Genomic DNA, 14,770 nt, shown 5'->3' on the forward strand with positions numbered 1-14,770 from the left:
CAGATGTGATATATTCACAGAGCCCAGCACACACAGCTTCTAACATGGCAGGCAGCTCTGTCGGAAGCCTCCGGAATAGCCTGGTTCTGTTTATTATTAACTCTGCAGTTGCAGTACACAATATGTCCACATCCATGACTTACCAGGGAAAGGCACCAGCAGCCAGGTTCATGGTACCATGGATGGCTCTGCTGCACAGAAAGGTGGGAAAAAGAGTGGGAGAGCTATAGTGATAGGGGACTCTATTCTAAGGGGAATAGATAGGAGTTTCTGCGGCCGCAACCGAGACTCCAGGATGGTATGTTGCCTCCCTGGTGCAAGGGTCAAGGATGTCTCGGAGTGGCTGCAGAGCGTTCTGGAGAGGGAGGGTGAACAGCCAGTTGTCGTGGTACATGTCGGTGCCAACGATATAGGTAAGAAGCGGGAAGAGGTCCGACAAGCTGAATTTAGGGAGCTAGGAGTTAAATTAAAAAGTAGGACCTCCAAGGTAGTAATCTCCGGATTGCTACAGTGCCACGTGCTAATCAGAGTACAGGGAGCAGGATAGTTAGAATAAATACGTGGCTTGAGCAGTGGTGCAAGAGGGAGGGATTCAAATTCCTGGGACATTGGAACCAGTTCTGGGAGAAGTGGGACCTGTACAAAAGGGATGGTCTGCACTTGGGCAGGACTGGAATTGATGTCCTCGGGGTAACATTTGCGAATGCAGTTCGGGAGTGTTTAAACTAATATGGCAGGGGGATGGGAACCTATGCAGTGAGACAGGGCGAAGTAATATGGAGTCAGAAACAGATGGTAGAAAGGTAAAAAGCAATAGTGGAAGGCCGAGTAAACAAAGGCAAGAAACAAAAAGGGCCACACTACATCATAATTCTAAAAGCACAAAGGGTGTTAAAAAAACAAGCCTGAAGGCTTTGTGTCTTAATGCAAGGAGTATCCATAATAAGGTGGATGAATTCACTGTGCAAATAGATGTTAACAGATATGATGTGATTGGGATTACAGAGACGTGGCTCCAGGATGATCAGGGCTGGGAACTCAACATACAAGGGTATTCAACATTCAAGAAGGATAGAATAAAAGGAAAAGGAGGTGGGGTAGCATTGCTGGTTAAAGAGGAGATTAATGCAATAGTTAGGAAGGACATTAGCTTGGATGATGTGGAATCTATATGGGTAGAGCTGCAGAACACCAAAGGGCAAAAAACGTTAGTGGGAGTTGTCTACAGACCTCTAAACAGTAGTAGTGATGTTGGGGAGGGCATCAAACAGGAAATTAGGGGTGCATGCAATAAAGGTGTAGCAGTTATTATGGGTGACTTTTTAATATGCATATAGATTGGGCTAACCAAACTGGAAGCAATACGGTGGAGGAGGATTTCCTGGAGTGCATAAGGGATGGTTTTATAGACCAATGTGTCGAGGAACCAGCTAGGGGGGAGGCCATCTTAGACTGGGTGTTGTGTAATGAGAGAGGATTAATTAGCAATCTCGTTGTGTGAGGCCCCTTGGGGAAGAATGACCATAATATGGTGGAAATCTACATTAGGATGGAGAATGAAACAGTTAATTCCGAGACCATGGTCCAGAACTTAAAGAAGGGTAACGAGGCGTGAATTGGCGAGAATAGATTGGAGAATGATTCTTAAAGGGTTGACAGTGGATGGGCAATGGCAGACATTTAGAGACCACATGGATGAACTACAACAATTGTACATCCCTGTCTGATGTAAAAATAAAAAAGGGAAGGTGGCTCAACCGTGGCTATCAAGGGAAATCAAGGATAGTATTAAAGTCAAGGAAGTGGCATACAAATTGGCCAGAAATAGCAGCAAACCTGGGGACTGGGAGAAATTTCGAACTCAGCAGAGGAGGACCAAAGGGTTTGATTAGGGCAGGGAAAATAGAGTATGAGAGGAAGCTTGCAGGGAACATTAAGACAGACTGCAAAAGCTTCTATAGATATGTAAAGAAAAAAAGGTTAGTAAAGACATATGTAGGTCCCCTGCAGTCAGAATCAGGGGAAGTCATAACGGGGAACAAAGAAGTGGCAGACCAATTGAACAAGTACTTTGGTTCGGTATTCACTAAGGAGGACACAAACAACCTTCCGGATATAAAAGGGGTCAGAGGGTCTAGTAAGAAGGAGGAACTGGGGGAAATCCTTATTAGTCGGGAAATTGTGTTGGGGAAATTGATGGGATTGAAGGCCGATAAATCCCCAGGGCCTGATGGTCTGCATCCCAGAGTACTTAAGGAGGTGGCCTTGGAAATCGCAGATGCATTGACAGTGATTTTCCAACATTCCATAGACTCTGGATCAGTTCCTATGGAGTGGAGGGTAGCCAATGTAACCCCACTTTTTAAAAAAGGAGGGAGAGAGAAAACGGGGAATTATAGACTGGTCAGCCTGACATCGGTAGTGGGTAAAATGATGGAATCAATTATTAAGGATATCATAGCAGCGCATTTGGAAAGAGGTGACATGATGGGTCCAAGTCAGCATGGATTTGTGAAAGGAAAATCATGCTTGACAAATCTTCTGGAATTTTTTGAGGATGTTTTCAGTAAAATGGACAAGGGAGAACCAGTTGAGGCCAATTCACTAAATATATTCAAAAAGGAGTTAGATGAAGTCCTTACTACTAGGGGGATCAAGGGGTATGGCAAGAAAGCAGGAATGGGATACTGAAGTTGCATGTTCAGCCATGAACTCATTGAATGGCAGTGCAGGCTCGAAGGGCCGAATGGCCTACTCCTGCACCTATTTTCTATGTTTCGATCCACAGTGTGGAGCTACACACATTACAAGCTTACAGACATTACAATTGTGTTGATACTGAATTAATTTAAAAACTTGGATTGTATGCTTCCGCCTCCCCCTTTAACTTTCCATTTTTTTTCCCTTTGGTTCCACAGGCAGTTTGGTTCCAATGATGTGAACCACTTTCCCCTTCTTTTCCCTTGTATTGAATTGCAAAAGGCCCAGCTCCTTCCCATGGAGTTCAGTTGTGTAGAATTCCTGATCCAAGCATAAAATTTAAACCAATAATCTTGATTTGTGCATAAAATATCACGTGATTATCAATTTTTCCTCTTCAGTGTGTGTGTGTGTATATGCACGAGAATATGTGCGCATCTTGCCATTTGCTACAGATTGATGAACTGTGTTTGCGTATGAAGGGCGGGGCTCAGCTGTAACGTGCTGCAACCTACAGGGCTACGGACCAAGAGCTGGAAAGTGGGATTAGGCTGGATAGCTCTTTTTCTGCTGGCATGGACACGATGGGCCGAAATGGCTTCCTGTGCTGTAAATTTCTGAGATTCGGTTGTCCTGTCTGAAACGCAAACAATAGAAGATCTTTGAATCTGGTCGACTGTTGACCACTAGTGTATGCATCAACAGTACCCTTATCCAGATTGTGCAACAAGTATCTGGTGTACACTTCCCTCCCACCGCCTCCCCCCTTTCTCCCCCCCCCCCCCCCCCCCCCCCCAGCCCTCTTCCTTAGCTCGGATGGCACAACTGAAACCCAGCCAGCAATGCAGTGGGCAAACATGGCAGTACACACTAAATGTTGCTCCCGGTCCTGAAAATCAGTTCCCAGTGTCTTCTACAATCCAAGCCACTCAGTAAAACACTTGCACTTTGTGTTGTAGATTATACCATGCATGCTGTGTACTATAAATGTAACAGATGTAACCGAACAGTGATTGCTATATAAAAAGTACTTTCTCAACGCACCCCCCACCTCCCTAGATGACGTTCTCCTTTATTATTCTCCCTTGTTCCCAGGTATTTGTGAATGTTGCTGACTTACCAGTTCTTGCTGAGGACGAGTCGTACACCTGTCTGTTTGAAGATTATTCCAGTCCTGCCGTCATCACTGAGAGTGGTGTTGTTTGCTGGTCCCCAAAAGTGCAGCAACTTCCACCGACAAAACCGGGAACAGGTACGCGTCAGAAGTTAGAAATATTGAGATCAGTGGGTCCAGGGGACAGAAATCTCAAAACCAATCGTAGCACTTTTACATTGTCATTACCTATCAACAAACTACAGTGGAACAGTGTGCCCAAATTGTATGTTTGAGTGTTCACGTGATGTACCACATATATGGATTGTTGATCAGGTTAGTATAGTGATTGGCATATGAGTGAGTAGAATGTCATGTTGTGCAGACAGTTACTAAGGTAGGTGAGATTTTGAGGGAATTCATATGCATCCATCACAGGCACACAACACTCAGAAGGTATGTTATTAGGACTGTTAACTGGTGCCTGTGATATACCCATATGCAGACAACAGCATTAAGGCAAATGAGAGATTGTGGGTGTTACTGGTGTCTGCTATCGATACTCGTACAGGCAGATTGCTTTCAGGAAGGTGCAGTATGAGGGCTGGAACCAGCGACTAATACAGACAGCAGCACTGTAATAATAAAATTGCATGAGCAACTCCAGAAAATGAGCTAATAGTGGGGTTTACAGAAAGGTCATTAGATTTCCAGATCTTTGACAAAATCTTTGTCTGATGGTTCAATGATTGACGCTCGCTGCAGGAAAGAAAGAAAGATTTGCATTTATATAGCACCTTTCAGGGCTTTATGATATCGCAAAGCATTGTACAGCCAATGAAGTACCTTTTTGGAAGTGTAGTCACTGTTGTAATGTAGGAAACCGAGGGACCGTCTACATTGATGATGATGGGAAACATGACAACCAATTAACGGGCAGCAAGCTCCCGCAAACAGCAATGTGATAAATGACCACATCATGTTGATTGAGGGATAAATATTAGCCAGGACACTTGGGAGAACTCTCCTGCTGCACTTCTTCGAAATAGTGCCATGGGATCTTTTACGTCCATCTGAGAGAGCAGACGGGGCTCGGTTTAACTTCTCATCTGAAAGACGGCACCTCCAACAGTGCAGCACTGCCCTGGAGTGTCAGTGTGGATTTTGCGCTCAAGTCTCTGGAGTGGGACTTGAACCCACAACCTCCTGATTCCGAGGCGAGAGTGCTACCCACTGAGCCACAACTGACACCAGGAATTTCTGCTAGGCACAGAGCTGGGTGGTATCTCTCATGTCCGACTCCAGGGTATAAAAAGCTGCCTCGGAGTTGGATTTGAGGTGGGTGAGCTTGTACGTTCCTTGGTGCTGGCTTCCCGTGGGTGGTGGTGGTGAGTTTCTTGTCTATTCCCCTGGTTTCCAGTGAATGTGCCCAGTGTGAGGGAAGCTCTGATCAATGCTTCTGATCTCCTTTACAGATCATGTGACAGTCCGATTGCAACTGACGTTCTTTAACATCACACTGACAACAGCCGAATTCACGTTCTATGACTGCAGTGCAGTGCAACAGCTCTCCAGGAATTTTCCGTAAGTGTTTTGAATCTTCTTTAAACAAAAAATAAATTCAAAACAAGAGGACAAAGGAAAAAAAATCCAATATTGATTGCTCCGTCAATGCTGCAAGTTGGAATCACAGGCTCTGTTGCCTTGGCACCAGTTTAAGAGGAGCCAACTTTTATTTTTCTCTTTGCATTATTGTTGCTATTACTAGGCCCCTGTTAACATCCATGGGACAGCAATGGGACTGATCAACAGTGACCCAGTCCAAAGTTGGCCCCCATTTCATTCACACTGATTGTTTAGAGCCCATGTGCATCGATTTTAAAACATGAATGGCATTTCCTGTGCAGTTTTCAAATAAGAACATAGATTTAGGAGCAGGAGTAGGCCATGTGCTCCGCCGTTCAATATCATGGCTGATCTTCGAGCTCAACTTCATTTTCCCGCCCGATCCCCTAGAGTCCAAAAATCTATCTCAGCCTTGAATATACGCAACGATTCAGCATCCACATCCCTCTGGGGTGGAGAATTCCAAAGATTCACCACCCTCTGGGTGAAGAAATTTCTCCTCATCTCAGTCTTAAATGGCCGACCCCTTATCCTGGGACTCTGAGCCCTGGTTCTAGACTCTCTAGCCGGGGGAAACATGAAAGCTTCCAGGATGCAGTGGGCCATGCAAAACTGTGTGGGTTACAAACCCGGTTTGTTGCCAATAACTGGACCACTCTGTTGACAGCCTAGTAAGAAGTTAAAGTCTTTGATTTCAGTGATGCTGTTAAGAGGGTCGGGGGAGGAGTGGATGGAGATGAAAAACTTCCCCCACAAGGCGGAAGGGAGTGAATTCACCCCGAACTCCACTTGTCCATCTTTTAGTGGTCAGCTCAACAATGTTGCCACTGGATCAAGACCTAGCTCTGTCAAGCCCGTGTGGTGGCTGGTGTGCAACGGCCACCACACGTTAAAAGAATCCATGCACAGGCATCTTCCACCCCTTAGTATGTAGTTCGGGACCTAGATTGTCAGGTCCCTTATCGAAACACCTGTGAACTCATCTATTTTTGGTGTGGAAGCAGGTCATCCTCAATACGAGGGACTGCCTAATACTATACAACAACGTTGGCAGATCCTAGGAGCAGGATTCTCCCTTGCTCCCCCTTCATCCCATAGTTACTATAAGTCGATGAAGTTCTTGGAAAGGGATAAAAAGAACATAGAATCATAACATTTATAGTGCAGAAGGAGGCTATGTTCCATCGTGCCTGGGAACTTTCCATTTAATCCCATTCCCTTGCCCAGTACCCTTTCAAGTTTATCTTTATAGAAATTCTGGAAATCGAAACAAATGTACACCAAGTTTGTCAGCATCTGAAACCGAAGGATGGGTTTTAATGTGTGGGATGCAGACCGTTCGTCTGAACCAGTCCGATGAACAGTCATAGAAACATAGAAACATAGAAAATAGGTGCAGGAGTAGGCCATTCAGCCCTTCTAGCCTGCACCGCCATTCAATGAGTTCATGGCTGAACATGCAACTTCAGCACCCTCTTCCTGCTTTCTCGCCATACCCCTTGATCCCCTGAGTAGTAAGGACTTCATCTAACTCCCTTTTGAATATACTTAGTGAATTGGCCTCGACTACTTTCTGTGGTAGAGAATTCCACAGGTTCACCACTCTCTGGGTGAATAAGTTTCTCCTCATCTCGGTCCTAAATGGCTTACCTCTTATCCTTAGACTGTGCTAAGCTTTCAGCCTAACTTTCTCTTCAAAACGCTGACTGAATTGCTGTGTGGTTCCTGCATCTTCCAATTTATTAATCTATGAGGGGAGCTCGGTGAGCAAAGGAAGATAGCTGCCAATAAATTCTGTAATGGTGGCTCAATCAGAAAAGGAGAATTTGCTATTGATTCCAAGCGAGCATAAATGTTCAAAATCTTTATCCGCTTCGTCCACACAAATGGTTGTAGGCCCGTGATCCTGCCCAGGCCGGGGGACCTGGTTTCTACGAGGCCCGCTGCATTGCCTCTGACTGCTTGTGTTTCTCTTGCCCCTGTAGGTGCCGTGGATGTGTGAGCAGTCGATGGGGTTGTAACTGGTGTGTGCTTCAGCACCATTGTACCCACAACATCACCTGTGAGGATGAGATGATCATTTTTAACGAGAATGTAAGTGCTGAGATTGGGTGGACTGCTTAGTGTTTTGGGCAGGATGTCATCTGAGTGAGATTTCCCTGGAGAACTAGCTGCAAAGGTTGTTCTCATTGGAACAGGGAAGACTAAGAGGAGATTTGATGGAGGTGTTTAAAATCATAAAGGATTTAGATCGAGTAAATAAAGAGAAGCTATTTGCAGTGGTTTGAAGGGTCGATAACGAGAGGGCACAGATTTAAGGTGATTGGCAGAAGAACCAGAGGTGACATGAGGGAAAACTTTTTTACGCAACGCGTGGTTAGGATTTGGAATGCACTGCCTGATAGGGTGGTGGCTACAGATTGAATAGTAGCCTTCAAAAGGAAATTGGATAAATACTTCAATGAGAAAAAGCTGCAGGGGTATGGGGAAAGAGTGGGGAAGTGGGACGAACTGGATTGCTCTTAAGAGCCGGCACAGACTCAATGGGCCGAATGGCCTCCTTCTGTGCTGTACTATTCTCAAATTCTAAAGGCTCGTCAGACGGTTAGCAAGTTTATCTAGTGAGTAAATGAGCTGTACAGACCAGGCTCCACCCCTTGTCAGTGCTGAGTTCGTTCATCTCCGCTGGAATAATGGCTTCAGCTCCCCCCAGGCTAGGGAGAGGAGAATGGTCCAGGGTTCCTGCTCAGTCACTGGCTGCTGGCTGAGGACAGGATTAATTTCATCTGTGATCCCCAACACTTGTCAAATAACCTGCCAACGCCTGCTCTTGGAGGTCACACATGGATGGTCACTTGAGCGAGGCAATTCGCACCAACAGGGAGGAATCGCTTCAGGTGAGGGGGGACTAGACGGAATCTGTGGAGGAAAGTTAATTAACTCTACGGCCTGTGAGCAGTGTGCAGCAAGTGAAAGCTGTCAGTTGTCTCCGGTGTTCAGTTCTGGGCATCGCACCACAGGAAGGTGTGCAGTGCAGATTCACCAGAATTATACCGGGCTAAAAGTGTTACATTGTGAGGACAGGTTGCATAGACTCGGCTTGTACAGAAGACTAAGGGGTGATCTGATTGGGGTGTTTCAGATCATTAAAGAATTTGACAGGGTAGTTAGAGAGAAATTATTTCCTCTGGCGAGGAAGAGAGAGAGAGAGAGAGCGAGCGAGAGCTGCCCAGCAGCTGAAGCACCCTTTCAACACTTCCCCTTGCTCGATCGGGGCCAGTGCACCGATATAGCAAGCGCAAACGCCGGGGCTATCCAACGAGCCATCTACGGAGGAAGTCGGACATAGAACATCGGAGAAAAACACCTCCGACTGCAATGCCCCAGCAGCCCCGCTGACTCAACATAACCTTAAAATAAGAGCTGGTCTGTTCGGGGTGATGTCGGGAAACACTTCTCCACACAAAAGGGTAGTGGAAATCTGGAACATTCTCCCTCAAAAAGCTGTTGAGGTTGGGGGTCAGTTTAAAAACTTCAAAACTGAGATTGATAGAGTTTAGTTAGGTAAAGGTATTGAGGGATTATGGAACCAAGGGGGATAAATAGAGTGAAGATACAGATCAGCCATGATCTAATTGAATGACGGAACTGGCTCGAGATGCTGAATGGCCTACTCCTGTTCCTCTGTTTGTCTGAAATAGGCTTGGTGAATCAGAATTTTGTTTTAAAGTTTAGTAGAGAACATTTGAGAACTATTTGCTGAACTGCTCAGGGTACATGGAGATGGGAATCTTTTAATTTTAAGGTTATGCCTCCTTGTTCTGGACTCCCCCCACCAGAGGAAATGGTTTCTCTCTATCTACCCTGTCAAAATCTTTAATCATCTTAAAACACCCCAATTAGATCACCCCTTAATCTTTTTATACAAGCCTAGTCTATATGGAGTTGGTGCTTCTCAGTGTCTACATACTGCTGAGAGTATCTGGAGTTGGGAGCCTTCTGGTTATCAGGTCCCTGTTTATCCATGTGCTGCACTGTGTCCACATTAGCAGGTGCCTCCTGTTTAAGGTACTGTGTGCTGCCTACGTTGGACAGCGCCTGCCTTGTTTAATTCCATGGCCTGTTGAAATGAAGTTGCCTGTTGCCTGTTGCCTGATGGCCGGACGCCAGTTGATGCTTCTGGGTGGTCGCCCTGAGTGACCTGGCATTGTGGGAGCTCATCCATCAACCAATGACGGCCAAAGGTTAATCGGCGGTGTGAGGATGATGGGTTTCCTGCTGTCCATCGTACAGGATGCTGACTGGCGTTAATTGTAAAAAAATAGTAACAGAAAGCAGCGCCTGAGATTGTAACTGTAACTTTCTTCCGCATGCCCATCCCATCCTTCCAAGGCCTCGGAATGCTCGCGCTGTTGCTGCGTTTGTAAACAGACCATAATGATGAACCTTCAGCATATCTGAGCCATTATATTGCTACAGCACTGTGCGGAACACCAAAAGTACATTAGAACTATAGATACCAGCCTGAGCTGTTCTGATAACACAGTTCAATTCCTAAACAGCCCACAGTACAGCAATTGGGCCTTTATAGGTAACTGACATATTTTGAAACAAGGATGTAGAAGAACCCCTGAGCTTTGAACATGGTCAGTGGATATTGTGACCCTGCAGGAGTTCAGATGCATATTTAAAGAGCCACTGTCTTCATGAAAGAAAGACTTGCATTTATATAGTACCTTTCACAACCAGCAGATGTCTCAAAGTGCTTTACAACCAATGAAGTACTTTTGAAGTGTAGTCACTATTATAATGTAGGAAATGCGACAGCCAATTTGCGCACAGCAAGCTCCCATAAACAGCAACGTGATCATTATCAAATAATCTGTTTTTGTTATGTTGATTGAGGGATAAATATTGGCCAGGACACCGGAGATAACTCCCTTGCTCTTCTTCAAAATAGTGCCATGGGATATTTTACGTCTAACCTGAGAGGGCAGACGGGGCTTTGGTTTAACGTCTCATCTGAAATACGGCACCTCCAACAGTGCAGCACTCCCTCAGCACTGCCCTGGAATGTCAGCCTAGATTTTTGTGCTCAAGTTCCAAGCGTGGGACTTGAACCCACAATCCTCTGACTCATGGGGGAGAGTGTTACTAACTGAGTCACAGCTGACACTGTATTGACGTGCTGACAGACACTATTTTTTTTTTGTTTGTGAACACACAGCAGAGAAATAAGTATCATCAGCTCGAGCATGATAGTGTAATAGAAGTGATGCACAATTCTCCACACAGTTTACCTTGATGATGGTGCCCCTTTAGAAGAATGACATAACTGTGAAGTAAGAAAGTGCTACTAAGTATTAAATGGAGATTAACTTGTCCCTCAGAAGATAGCAGGGAGCTGGTGTACAGTCACTAAATTTATGAGGGCAATATTGAGAAATTCCTAAAGAATGATGTTGTGACAAAGGGTAAATTGCTGATGGTATAGAGGAGACCGTAAAGGGCAGGAACAAATGAGAATAAGTCAACTCGTGGGGAAAAAAATTTATATTTTGATACCGTTACCAGAAAAAGAACGAGTTATCAGTGAAAATCTTGTGGTGTTTTACCATAGATATAAAGTTTCCTCCGAGTTATTTTGCAGCTTGGTGTAAGAGTGCACGCAGCAACTTCCTCGGCAATTCTCTTCTGCAAAGCTGTATTCTGTCTCCCACTCCCCCCAAAAAAATCCCTCACTTTCTTCGGTGAGCTTCTCTAGTGTTAAATGTGTGTGGTTTTGAGTCTGTGAGCTCTTCTCTGTATTAAAGGAGCTGTACGTCATAACTAAAACCACCGGAACTTGAGTTCCTTGATGTCCGAATAATATCCGTTAAAATGTAGTTTCATTTTCCGAAATCCTTAAGAAAGGAAACAATGTTACACACCTGATTGCTCTCGACATTGCTCGGACACAGTCAAGATTCCGTGCTTAACTATCCCTGCAAATATAGCATGTAGCACCACAGTTACATATATAACCTATAAATTAAATTAAATATACCTTTTTACATTGTAATTTATAAAGCTGCTGGAAGAAATGACTGATTCTGCTCGAAAATGTTGGTGATAAACATTTCAGTGACTCCTACAGTTCCAAAAGCCTCCGTTAGGCCTGTACTGAAGCCTACAGCTCCTTTAATGAGGGATTACATAGAACAGCTTTGCTGCAGTAATTCAATGTGATTTAAAAAAAAAAATACGATTCTGTTTTGAAATTGATTCCAAAATCAAAAATAATGAATTATTTTCTGTCTCTTGCTGTCCCTCTTCCCTTTGTCTGTGCGTCCCCCTCCAATCCTTTCCTCCAATCGTTTCTATCTTTTCTGATTGATTTAACTGGCACTCGTTCCCTGACAGTTTGTTCTATCCGATGTGGCTCCTCCGACACTTCCGACAAAACCGCTCCATGCCGAAACCACCGTGCCCCCGACCACTCTCCGCCCCACCACCGCTGCCCTTCCAACCAGAACTACGACAGTTCCTACCACCCTGTCTACCACCACTGCCACCCCAACTACCAGAATCACGGCGCCTACCACACTGCCAACCACCGTGGCTACCACCGCAGTGGCTTCAACCACCGTTGCTGCCATGCCAACTGACCTGCCTGCCACCGTGCCCACCACGCCAGCTACAACAACGGTGCCCACCACTGTGGAAATCACAGCTGCGCCAACCACACAATTAACCACGACCGATCCAACCGTGGCGCCAACTACCGTGGCTGTGCCGACAACCGCTGCCGTAACCACTGCTGAATATGCAGCACAGACAACCAGCCTGTCTGGCAAGGCCTTGACCACAGTTGCTTCGACATCAACACCCACGACATTTACGGCTCCGCCCTATACGAGCCCGCCCACAATGGTTGTCCCTCCCACCTCTCAGACCATCGACGCTGCCGTAGCAACCACATTGGCCTCTCCGGTGAGCGGTACGGACCGAGATGCTATTCCCGTTGCCACAACTGTTCCCCCGACGGATCCCACGGAGCCCCCTTCCACTCGGATGGCGGTGCCAACTGACCCCAGACCCGATAACCCCACCACCTGGGTTCCCCCAGTCCTTCCCACTGATTGGCCTGTGAAGGAAGTAGTCGACTGGAAGGAGCCAGATTCTTGGATAGAGCCTGTGCAGGTTGAGAACGACACGGCAGTGTTTTCGGCAGCTGCTGTGCTGCTATCAGGTGACGGAGATGTTGAGAACCCTTCTCCTGCCTTTCTCCACCTGCTTGACACTGAGGTCGACTACCACTTTGATCCCGGCTCTCCATCCTTCTCTATGCAGGTAAGTTAACTTTGTTTCCTTGCAGCCAACCTTGGAGTTGGCTTTCAACAAGTTAGGAGTGTCTGTATTAGGCTGTACATCGTACCAGAGCCTTATTGTGACCTAAAGATGGATAAAATGTTCTTTTTCCTCAGCTAAAAATCCTGAGTGATATTTTCTTTGTGATGTTTTCATAACAAAACATAACATAAAAAATAGGAGCAGGAGTAGGCCATTTGGCCCTTCGAGCCTGCTTTGCCATTTAATAAGATCATGGCTGATCTGATCATGGACTCAGCCCCACTTCCCTGCCCACTCATAACCCTTTATTCCCTTATCGCTCAAGAATCTGTCTCTCTCTGCCTTAAATATATTCAGTGACCCAGCCTCCACAGCTCTCTGGGGCAGAAAATTCCATAGATTTACAATCCTCTGAGAGAAGAAATTCCTCCTCATCTCAGTCTTAAATGGACAACCCCTTATTCTGAGACTATGCCCCCTAGTTTTAGTTTCCCCTATGAGTGGAAATATCCTCTCTGCATCCACCTTGTCAAGCCCCCTCATTATCTTTTATGTTTTGATAAAATCACCTCTCATTCTTCTGAACTCCAATGAGTATAGGCCCAACCTCCTCAACCTATCTTCATAAGTTAACCCCCTCATCTCCGGAACCAACCTAGTGAACCTTCTCTAAACAGCCACCAATGCAAGTATATCCTTTCTTTAAATATGGAGACCAAAACTGTACGCAGTACTCTAGGTGTGGCCTCACCAATACCTGTACAGTTGTAGCAGGACTTCTCTGCTTTTATACTCTATCCCCCTTGCAATAAAGGTCAGCATTCCATTTGCCTTCCTGATTACTTGTTGCACCTGCACACAAACTTTTTGTGTTTCATGCACAAGGACAGACAGATCTCTCTGTACTGCAGCACTTTACAATTTTTCTCCATTTAAATTATAATTTGCTTTTCTATTATTTCTGCCAGAGTGGATAACGTCACGTTTTCTGACGTTATACTCCATCTGCCAAATTTTTGCCCACTCACTTAGCCTGTCTATATCCCTTTGCAGATTTTTTGTGTCCTCCTCACAATTTGCTTCCCACCCAACTTTGTATCATCAGCAAACTTGGCTACATTACACTCGGTCCCTTCATCCAAGTCATTAATATAGATTGTAAATAGTTGAGGCCCCAGCACCGATCCCTGCGGCACCCCATTAGTTACTGTTTGCCAATCGGAAAATGACCCATTTGTCCCGACTTGTTGTTTAGCCAATCCTCTATCCATGCTAATATATTACCCCCAACCCCGTGAACTTTTATCTTGTACAATAACCTTTTATGTGACACCTTATCAAATGCCTTCTCGAAATCCAAATACACCACATCCACTGGTTCCCCCTTAACCATCCTGCTCATTACTTCAAAGAACTCCAGCAAATTTGTCAAACATGATTTCCCTTTCATAAAACCATGCTGACTCTGCTTGATTGAATTATGCTTTTCCAAATGTCCCGTTACTGCTTCTTTAATAATGGACTCCAGCATTTTCCCAATGACAGATGTTAGGCTAACTGGTCTATAGTTTCCTGCTTTTTGTCTGCCTCCTTTTTTAAATAGGGGTGTTACATTTGCAGTTTTCCAATCTGCTGGGACCTCCCCAGAATCCAGGGAATTTTGGTAGATTACAACCAATGCATCCACTATCTCTGCAGCCACTTCTTTTAAGACCCTAGGATGTAAGCCATCAGGTCCAGGAGGCTTGTCCACCTTTAGTCCCATTATTTTACCTCGTACTACTTCATTAGTGATAGTGATTGTATTAAATTCCTCCCTCCCTATAGTCCCTTGATTATCCACTATTGGGATATTTTTAGTGTCTTCTGCCGTGAGGACCGATGCAAAATATTTGTTCAATGTGTCTGCCATTTCCCTGTTCCCCATTATTAATTCCCCAGTCTCATCCTCTAGGGGACCAACATTTACTTTAGCCACTCTGTTCCTTTTTATGTGCTGTAGAAACTCTTATTATCTGT

At 45.2% G+C, this 14,770-nt stretch overlaps 1 protein-coding gene across 4 annotated transcripts in view; it reads left to right on the plus strand.

Moving 5' to 3' along the window:
• plxnb1b (plexin b1b) overlaps window positions 1-14,770 on the plus strand; it is a 285,985-nt gene that overhangs the window by 201,807 nt on the left and 69,408 nt on the right. For 2 of the 4 annotated variants that reach the window (XM_070895494.1, XM_070895495.1), the window contains exons 8-11: window positions 3,796-3,952; window positions 5,269-5,377; window positions 7,405-7,513; window positions 11,822-12,751. In XM_070895494.1, the coding sequence (XP_070751595.1) occupies window positions 3,796-3,952; window positions 5,269-5,377; window positions 7,405-7,513; window positions 11,822-12,751 (1,305 nt within the window). The remainder of the gene's footprint in view (window positions 1-3,795; window positions 3,953-5,268; window positions 5,378-7,404; window positions 7,514-11,821; window positions 12,752-14,770) is intronic. The other 2 variants (XM_070895497.1, XM_070895498.1) reach the window with 1 other exon arrangement.

The sequence above is a fragment of the Pristiophorus japonicus genome, chromosome 12 (assembly GCF_044704955.1).
Source record: "Pristiophorus japonicus isolate sPriJap1 chromosome 12, sPriJap1.hap1, whole genome shotgun sequence".
In the NCBI taxonomy this organism is placed as follows: domain Eukaryota; kingdom Metazoa; phylum Chordata; class Chondrichthyes; family Pristiophoridae; genus Pristiophorus; species Pristiophorus japonicus.